Source organism: Prosopis cineraria, unplaced genomic scaffold (assembly GCF_029017545.1).
Source record: "Prosopis cineraria cultivar Desert tree isolate PC_DT_omini unplaced genomic scaffold, ASM2901754v1 PC8, whole genome shotgun sequence".
Classification (NCBI taxonomy): Eukaryota; Viridiplantae; Streptophyta; class Magnoliopsida; order Fabales; family Fabaceae; genus Prosopis; species Prosopis cineraria.
This window is the reverse complement of record NW_026555339.1, coordinates 6,758,796-6,769,010: the sequence shown is the minus strand read 5'-3', so window position 1 is coordinate 6,769,010 and position 10,215 is coordinate 6,758,796. Positions and strand designations below refer to the sequence as shown.

General features: G+C 29.9%; 2 protein-coding genes across 2 annotated transcripts; both read left to right on the top strand.

Moving 5' to 3' along the window:
- The first annotated feature begins 4,714 nt into the window (after window positions 1-4,714).
- On the top strand, window positions 4,715-7,363 carry LOC129317726 (cytochrome b561 and DOMON domain-containing protein At5g47530-like). Its single transcript, XM_054962095.1, has 2 exons — window positions 4,715-5,355; window positions 6,689-7,363. The coding sequence occupies exons 1-2, from the start codon at window positions 4,717-4,719 to the stop codon at window positions 7,259-7,261; spliced, it is 1,212 nt and encodes a 403-aa protein (XP_054818070.1). The 5' UTR covers window positions 4,715-4,716; the 3' UTR covers window positions 7,262-7,363.
- A 218-nt stretch (window positions 7,364-7,581) lies between these two features.
- Window positions 7,582-9,159, top strand: LOC129318383 (cytochrome b561 and DOMON domain-containing protein At5g47530-like). The gene is made up of 3 exons (XM_054963107.1): window positions 7,582-7,595; window positions 8,172-8,517; window positions 8,617-9,159. Exons 1-3 carry the CDS (start codon window positions 7,582-7,584, stop codon window positions 9,157-9,159), a joined length of 903 nt encoding a protein of 300 aa, XP_054819082.1.
- Window positions 9,160-10,215: the final 1,056 nt, after the last annotated feature.

The following is a 10,215-nucleotide window of genomic DNA, read 5'->3' as shown; positions in this document are numbered from 1 at the left end:
TTACAATCATTGTTATTTAAAAAAAATAATGTGTCAATATTTAAAAATATTGTATCGTTATTTAAAAATTTAATATATAAATTTTTATAATGAAACTAACTATATTAAATTTAAAGAACTAAAAAATTATAAATTTAAAAAACTGACATACAATTTTACATAAAATTAAGTGACTAAAAAATATACTCCTCTTTGACTCTTGAGGTTGCAATGAATGAGCCATTGAAGAAGACCGTGACAAACGGACGCATGAGATCAGAGTTTCGATCCTCATCATAAGTACAATATCAAGATTTTTCAGTTATTAAAATTTAATCAATACAAATATATACTTTCTCCATTAAAAAATATAAGACATTTTTTAAAGAGTTAAATATTAAAAGATATAAGGTATTTTTAGTTTTTTAAAATATAATCATTGCTTTTTTTTAAAAGTGTCTCTATTGATGAATTACTTTATATTTATTGTAGAGTATTTAATAAGAGTAAATATGAAAAGATAGGGTTAATTTAAAAGTAGGTAACTACTTTATTGAGGGTGAGATTCTATTAAAAATATTTTATATTTTTAAACGGTGGGAGTAATAATTTAAGGAACCAAAAAAGTGTCATATTATTTCTTTAAGAATAAACAGTAAATTATGTTGAAAAAATAAATTAAATTTGTGTGAAACTATTTCTTTCTTTCTTTTTACAAACAGAAAGTTTTTTTGTATAGATATTCTCTAGTAAATGTTATATAAATAATATTTGAGTATCCAAAAAGTGAAAATCCATATCTTAGTTTATCTTTCTTTTTAACTAATTTGTGCGAAATTATTTCTTTCTATCTTTTTAACTAATTCGAGCCTTCCCTAAGCAGCAAGCGTTTTTGAAAAGTATATAAACGGATAATAAATTAAAATCCATTCAAATGTATTTTGGCCTAAAATTAGCTAGTTTGCTTTCAAGTAAATTGAAATATACTATTTAACATTTTAAATAATATATCATAACTCATCAATCGCCTGATGATTTTCTTTTCATCTTAATTTTAACAAATATTGGGAATATATTGTACTTTGAAATTTAAATTGATACCAAAACTTAATTATCTTACCTGTCATTATTATATCAATATATAAGTTACGATGAAAATTGAATTGTCAGTTCTCATCCCTTTTGATATTAGATCTATTAGGATTCTCAAACTACTTCTATTTAAATTACTCTCGAGTCCTAAGTAACTTCCTATTTCACAGACTTCAACTTCTCTCTCTCTCTCTCTCTCTCTCTCTCTCTCTCTCTCTCTCTGTGTGTTCATGGATTCTTCATGCAAGCTCCGTCTCTTTCTCATTCTCTTCACCACACTCATCATCACCATATCTGCAACCCCACAACCACGAGCTTGTGAATCATGCCAATCTCCCAATACTGATAATTCTTTAGCCCTCAACCTTTCTGTCCCATGGAACTACGACCTGCACTCTTCTTCAACGGTGAATAACGACGTTTGGCAAGAGAGCTATGTTTTGAGGACGATAATGCTCCTGCATTTGGTCATCGAAAAGTACTCAAAGCTATCAGATTTTTCTACTTGTATCTGCGCAGAGCATATCTGAAGATTTTACATCAAAACCTCTCGACTATATGGGAAATCATTAATAATGATCTGTACGTGAATAAACGTGCACTGGTATCGCTAAGTGCAGGTCTTGGACTTGAAGCCTTGGTCGCTGGCATATACTTGGGCCCAAACGAATCTCATCACGAGAACAGAACATGCAATAGAGTTGGTTGTGCAGTGATTGCTTTTGCCTTGTACAAAATAATCATCACCAGATTCTCCTCCATTGATCCGTACTCTCTCAGCAAGTGGGCCAGCCCTTTTAGATTCGGAATTCTCATGTGTTGTGTGATTCTCTTTTTGGAACTCCAAAGAGAATTAGCCAATGCGTTCTTCGCAGAAGAAGAAGATGATGATGAGGATGAGGAGGAAGTATAAGTATTCTGGTGAGAGTTCACAGACAAGACTGTCAGGAGCCATGCAAGAGCAAGAGATTCAAGTTATCTTCTACTGGCTTTGTGTTTATTTGGATGTGTTCATTATGAATTTAGTTTAATTTTGAAAACATTGATTAGAATGACGATAAAAAATACTTAGAATTTCGTCTTACGCACGTGCGTCTTTAGAGAGAGAGAGAGAGAGAGTTCAGATTAGATTGTGCACTGTGGCTTGTGATATTTTCCGTATTTAATTTTTATGAAAATATAATGTTATTCATTCAAGAAAAAAATATCAACATTAATGCATGAATATGCCGAGCATAGCACAAGTACTTATCTATCTACCTAGTTTATAAAAATTATGTAAATAATTCATAATCCCTGCACCTCTCTCCCCCCACCCCACACACACACACTCATGTCTCTAGTAACAATCGTGCACACTTCAAAGTTTAAACATGTTCCACAGGCTAATTCTCTCTTTAATTAACAATTTACCATGCTTAGAAGTTAGAAAGTTTAAAATTTTTCATGCATTATTCTATCAAAAAAATTGCATGCATTAAAAATAAATTTTTTTGAATTTAAATCTTCTAAAGTTGAAATTTATAAATTTCTGTTTAGATTTATATTTTTAGTATTTTTTTCATTTTATTATTTTTTATAAAATATAAAATCTTGTCTTGCTTTCTTTAAAAGATAAATCTTACAGAAATTTAAAGATTCCAACTTTGGAAGATTTAGATCTAAACTGTCAAACGTATTCAACTGCCTATCTATGAAGAGATTTGCACAAGCTTTTAAATAAAAAGTATTAACAAATTTGAATTAAGTGATTTAACGGCCTGTCTATCAAGATTGCTTATCATAGAAATTTATTCGGTACAAAAAACATCATAGTTTAAATAAAAATAATTTCAAAATAAGAACATCATCATATTATTTATTTAAAAATATAAATTATTTTTGTGAATATATTTAAAACTATACAGCTATGAAGTTTACTAATAGTACTGCACTCTTTTATCGAAAATTTGATTATTTGGGTGGAATTCCTAGCTACCTATTCAATATTCTGTTTTTTTTTTTAATCATAAGTATGACTTGATCGCCCAATGAGCGTTTTCACAAAATAAATAAATACTCCCTCTGGTGTAAAATTTAAGTATTTTCTTTTAGATAATTTTTGTTTAAAATATAAGCAACTTAATACATATAAAAAAAATTCATTTTATCTCCTATAATTACTCCCTCCCTCTCAAATTATAAGATATTTTTAGAAGAATTTTGGCATCTCAATGTACAAGAAGATTTAAGAATATTAAAGTTTTATTAAATAGATTCATTTCAATATTACCCTTCTTCTTTATTTAATTTTCATCCCTCTTTTTTAATATATTACTTATATAATATTTCAGAAGTTTATTTTTGTTTTGAAAAACTAAAGTTGTTAAATGTATTTAGTAAGATTTATTTATATGTGAGATTTTGTCTAAAAGTATTTGAGATTTCAACCTATATCTTTGTATAAATTTATCTCTCACTATGAAATACATTGGTAATTGAGATTAAGGGTAAAAATAAAAAATATTATATATTTTTATGAGAATGAAGACTTTATTAATATGCAATTTTTTAAAAAAATTTCTTATATTTTAGATTGGAGAGAGAGTAAGTATATTTGTTTTAACTTATTTCATGAAAAAATCACTTATTTTTGAAAAAATTTATTTTTATTTTTTAAATAATGAGAATAAAAAATAAAATTATTAAAAAAATATAATGTGATAGATGAGAGAGAGTGTTTTAAAAAAATGAGATAAGCAAAGATATCATAAAATATTTATAAAATAAAAATTAAGGAAGATATCACAACATTTAAAAATTACTAACTAATAATTATTTTTTTATTATTATAACAAAACAGAAAATAATGTCTCTTTTTATAAAATCTCTAAAAAATAATTTTTTTTGTAAAATCTCTAAAAATTGCCGAGAAAATCCATGGCCACGTCTATCTAGCTAGAATTTTTAAAAATAAAAGAGGTAGATAAATTAAAATTCACTCTCTGATCTATTTTGACTGAAGATTTGTTTACTTAATGTAAACTAAATTATAATATCCAACCACCAATAAAATATACAATTTAAAGCTTTTTTTTTCCAAATCTATCTAGCTAGATTTTCACAAATAAATAAAGAGTTTCAATAAATATCCATGGCCAACTCTATCGTTAATCCGTCTGGCTGGAGTTTCACAAAATAAATAAAGAGGTAAATAAATTAAAATTCACTCTACCTATTTTGACTGAAAATTTGTTTATTTAAGTGTAAACTAAATATATTATATTCAACCTTCATAATTAAAATTTCATAATTTAAATATTTTGTAGGAAAAAAATTCTATTATCTTATCACTTCATCGCCTTAAGAGTTTTCGTTTTAATTTTAATAAAAATATTCAATAAGAATTAAAATAATAAACATAGTGAAAATTTATTATACTTTAAAAATTTAAATTTAAATTGTATCAACTCTTTCATTATCTCTCATAATATCAATATAGATATAGATTATTAATTTAATTATGAATTCTTATCCTATTTGTATTCAGATTCTCTATATAGATGATAAAAGCCATGAATGAGACATCTATATAAAACCCTACGTCTCCTATATATACTTGCCATAATCTCTCTATCAGTACGTCTTCCCTAAATCTCTCTTTTCATGGATTCACTTCGCAAACTCGCTCTCTTTCTGGCTCTCTTCTTTGCCCTCATCATCTCCATCATCCCTGTAACCTCACAACCACAAGCCTGCGAATCATACAAGTTTCCTAACACTAAGAATTTTGCAGCCTGTACTGACTTGCCCTTTCTTGATTCTTCTCTTCACTGGAACTACTACTCTTCTTCGAACTCTGTGGATATCGCTTTCAAGAAGAACAGAGCCAACCCTGATGGCTGGATTGCTTGGGCTATTAACCCTACATCCAGAGGCATGGTGGGCTCTCAGGCATTTGTTGCGTTTCAGAAATCTGATGGAACAATGGCGGCTTACACCTCTCCGATAACCTCGTATGGTACCACGTTGGAGGAAGGCAGTGTCGTTGGATTTGAGGTTCATGGCGTTTCTGCGAGTTTAGAGGATGGTACGATGATCTTATACGCTAGCTTTCGGCTTCCTGGGAATTCGACGACGACTGTGAATCATGTTTGGCAAGAAGGCTCTGTTTCTGATAATGTTCCTCAGTCTCATGGCTTGTCCCGACCCAACCTTAGATCTTTTGGTCAGATGGATTTTCTCACTGGCAAAGTTTCTGATCACGGTGCCAATTTAGATAACTCCAGGATTTTAATCAGAAAAGTAAGTCTATTCCTCTTTGCTTGAGATATATAGCCAAGTTTAGAGTTTTAAGATTTAATTTTTATAACTATATAATTGATTTGTGCTTCAATTTATTCATGGGACTTTTGCGCCTATAAGAGGATCAAATAAAGATAATAGCCTAATATTTTAAATATTTTGTAATGTGGCCAAATTAATATTTAAATTAAATTGAAATGATAAAAGAAAAATCCTCCTCAAATCTAAAATCTTATTCTCATTTTTAAATCTGAAGTATACTATATACAGTAACCGGACGGTGAAGTATTCAAACATTGAATTGATATATGGTTGTAAATGATCTACAATTATAATCATTCTGTTACGAGAATTTTGCTATCTTGTTACACGAGTTTTTTTGTTTTGTTTTGGAGACAAAAGGAAAAAATGTATATTATGTACACTAAGCTGACGGTGAAGTGTTCAAATATTAGAATGATATATGGTTGTAAATAAGCTATGATTATAATCATTCTATTACGAGAATTTTGCTATTTTGTTACATAAATTTTTTTCCTTTTCGAGATAAAAGGGAAAAATTACACCCATAAATGGGTTACATTTCAAAATTTTCAAAAACTTCTTCTATAATTTCTAGTTAATATATTTTTCATGGCTATTAGGCTAATTTACTCCTTATTTTTATTTATTAAAATATGTTGTTTGCATGAGTTTAATTTCCTTTTTTATTGTTAATCATTAATTAATAATCTAACACAAGATAAGAAAAAAAATAACTTGGTTATGACATACAGTATATTCACAATTTAATCTTTTGGATAAACCCGCTCCTACACTAATTAAAAATTATGGAGATTGTCATTTTTTCCATTATTTTTAAGTTTTTACTAACTTGTTTAGATCTTTAATTTAAACATGAACAGCCAAGTAGGTTATAAATTAATACTCCCTCTGATTTATTTTTTACAAGATCTTATTGATAAACTACTTTTATGATATTAAGAAAATTAATAAGAATTTGTTAAAAAAATTTATAAATTTCCAAAATTACCCCTTAATTAGTATATATATATAATTCATTTCATTATAAGATAGGGAGACTGGAGAAAGGGGGGAGGGAGAGAGAGGAAGAGCCAATGACATTTCTTGAAATGAGTCATAACTATTTCATTAAATTTTATCAAAGATCCTCTATATTAAAGGCTAATGGGCAATCTGCCTCTTTTTTTTTTTTTTTTTGCATTGATACACACATAGTTAATATAGTGAAATGATTTGCAACACATGTTTGTTTTTCCAAGTTATATGAATAACACATAGATTGGGATTTGAAAATAATTAAATTGGTCAGATGCATGGAATATTCAATGGAATAGGGTGGGGAATTCTGATGCCAATGGGAGCGATGATGGCTCGTTATCTGAAGGCATTCGAAGTCACTAGGCCAAGATGGTTCCATGTGCACAGGGCATGTCAGATTCTTGCTTATCTCTTTGGCTCTGCTGGCTTCGCTCTCGGCATCTACATGTCCACCAACCTGTCTCTCTCCGCTTTTCATCTTCATGCCTCCGTTGGAATCGCTGTCTTCACCATTTCCACTGTTCAGATCTTGTTCGCCATATTTTTCAGACCACACAAAACTCACAAGACCAGAATCTTCTGGAACGTTTTTCACTATGTTCTTGGCTATGGAGTCATCGTTCTTGCCATCTTCAACATGTTCAGAGGCTTCTCCATTTCTAACTACCCCACCACCTGGAAGAACCCTTATTTTGGCTTCACTGTTTTGGTGGGCTCTGTGGCTCTCGTTTTAGAAGTCCTTACTTGGTTTCTGGTGTGCAAAAGGAGGATCGAGACGAAGAAGAATCAGGTTTCTAATGATGACAACATTTCACAGATCTCTCAGAATCAGGAGGTTCCTTGATCAATTAGATTGCAATTACGGATAGTGTTTGATTTGGATCTGTAATAGATTTACATCAATGTTAGGATGTGAACTCGTGAGTGAACTTGTTAATTACTTGATTTGGTGTAGGGAAAAATCCCACATTAAATAAAGTTAAACCAAAAAAGTAGTATATAAGTTAATATTTTGAAATTTCGGATTAAGATATGATGTCATATATTCTCTTATGCATGTTTCGGAATGGTTCTGAATGGTTCCTTTCAAAGCACAAAGCACATCTGAAGGAATAACTCTGTCCTTTCCGTAGCTTCATATATGTATATGAAAAGTTTTCGATAATGACGATAAATAAGTCTGCCCCCTTTTTTTTTTTAGTTTATAAGAGTTTCAATGATATTATTAAGACCTTTCTCACGCGTGCATCTCAAACTTTATGAGATATTGAAATTGCAATAAATTAAATTAGTTCCCATGCATGTTTTCTTAAACCTGTAGTATAAACACAAATTAAGTCACGCACTATGAAGATCATTCTCATTAATTACCATTAACACTCCATGCTCATCTTAATTACATTATTTCCATTTTACCGCTATTTTACGTATCATATCTTATCTTTAGTATTCTTTTTTATCTCCCCGGAAAATCATTGACTTCTCTATAATTAATTCCCTTTCTTTTTTTTATGGCTCTTCCATAATATAAAAAACTGCGTTAATTAATAACATAAAATTAAAAGCTAGCATATAACATATCCAGCGTAAATTTAATTTGCTATATATTAAACCAAAATATCAATGGATGTGTGTGTGTGTATTTTTCAGAAAATATATATATTTCCTGATAATCGCCTTCCTTTTGTGTGTGTGTATATATATATATCCTAATGACTGCATGATTATATTGCAGTTCAGAATTTTCACTGTAGCTTTCTTTATGGATTCTTCTTGCCACCTTCCTTTCTGGTTCTCTTCTTCATTGGGCTCACCCTCACCACCCCTACCACTGCAGCCCCACAGCCAAAACCACAATCTTGCAATGACTTGTTACTTCTTGACTCTTCTATCTGCAACTATCGTTCTTCTTCAGACTCCAAGTTTCATCATCTTCCTGAGAATTCCACTCTGGTGAATCATATTTGGCAACAAGGCTCTCTTAGTTCTGGATCTGATGTCAAATCTTTTGGTCACATAGATTTTGTCTCATCCCAAGTTTCCCATGATGATGATAATGATGATAGGAATTCAGATAAGTCAGAGATTTTAATCAGAAAAGTAAGCCAACTCCGTAACCTTCATCGATCTACGCCAGAGATATATTTGGAATTTTACCTCATATCAGTAACACATTATACTTCATATATAATATTTCAGGTTCATGGAATATTGAGTGGAATAGGGTGGGGGATTCTGATGCCAACAGGGGCGATGGTGGCTCGTTATTTGAAAGCATTTAAAGCTGCTGGATTTTCTTGGTGGTTTAATCTGCACATGGCTTGCCAGATTGTGGCGTGTTTAAGTGGCACGACTAGTTTTGCTCTGGGAATTTACATGGCAATTGATAGTGACCAATTTTCTGATGTTCATGGCTACATTGGATTCGCTATATACTGTGCTTCTACTGCTCAAGTCGTGCTCGCTCTGAATTACAGGCCTGACGAAGGTGACAAGGACAAAATCTTGTGGAACATTTGTCACTATGTAATTGGTTATGGAGTCATCGTTCTTGCCATCTTCGGCATGTTCAAAGGCTTCTCCATTTCAAACTCTTGTCATCATCATCGGACATGGAACAATGCTTTCTTTGGCACGATTGTTTCATTGGGTTGCGTGGCTTTCATAGTAGAGGTCGCTACTTGGTTTCTGGTGTGCGGGAACAGGAAGGAGGAGGAGGAGAATTCTGATGACAATGTGTAGATCTGATCTATGTTATGTTGCTCTTACTAATTGAATGAGTCATCATCAAGATGACAGCCCCCCCCCCCCGGTTTTTTTTTTTTTGGTAAATAAGATGATAAAGTTGATGCCCTGAATTTTGTTAAAAAAATATTACATATTAATTCTTAGAATTGATAAAATGGTACAATATAATGGTCTTATTATAAAAAAAAAATTGTATATGTATAAACTTCTAATTTTTATCCATATGGATAATGTAATCGTATATTGTACAACGTTTCGTGTTTTTAAAGTTTAAACTGACCAAAAAAACTATATATTATAGAAATGGATAATATATTCTTAATATCTTTAAACTTTCTCTCAACTATCAATTTAATTCATGAATTTTGACTCAATATAATTTAGTTTTGATGGTTTATTAAATTAAAAAATTATACAGATTGAGTTATGTTAAGTCAATAAAACTAATAAGACTTAATTGTTATAAGTCAAGGAATTATAAGAACTAAGTTTTTTTCAAGTTAAAGTTTAGAAATTAAATTGATAATTAAGAAAAAGTTTAGAGTTATCCCAAAATTTATTTTTAGTGTAATATTTCTCTTTAACTTTTAAAAATGATATAATGTCACTTTTATTTTTAAAAAATAAAGACATTCAATTCTCTCCAATTTTTTGGTTATTATTTGTGTTTTTTTATTTTCTTTAATTTTTTAGATATTTTTTGTAATTTTTTAATTAATTAATAATTAACATTAACTTTTTTGTTAATGGTAAAAATGACATTGTGCCATATTTAAAAGTTAAAAGGTAATACTGTATCAAAAATAAATTTAGAATCCAGATAATTTTGAATTTATAATTTAAAGATGAAATATTTGCCATTAAATACTAAATTTAGGGACAAAAAATTACACATTCCCTTATAAAAATCATCAATGTTTATTGTAAGATTTATTGCATGAATTTGTATCATTCATTGTAATAATTCAAACAGTAGGAATCATCCTTCATGCCGGTCATGTTGAGACTCGAGTTATAAACTCACCATCGTATTGTAGGACGTCAAAAAAT

Coding starts and splice junctions, on each gene's coding strand:
- LOC129318383 (XM_054963107.1), top strand. Junction 8,518..8,616: donor CAGAGATTTTAATCAGAAAA/GTAAGCCAACTC, acceptor ATAATATTTCAG/GTTCATGGAATATTGAGTGG.
- LOC129317726 (XM_054962095.1), top strand. CDS start 4,717: ATGGATTCACTTCGCAAACTCGCTCTCTTTCTGGCTCTCTTCTTTGCC. Junction 5,356..6,688: donor CCAGGATTTTAATCAGAAAA/GTAAGTCTATTC, acceptor TAAATTGGTCAG/ATGCATGGAATATTCAATGG.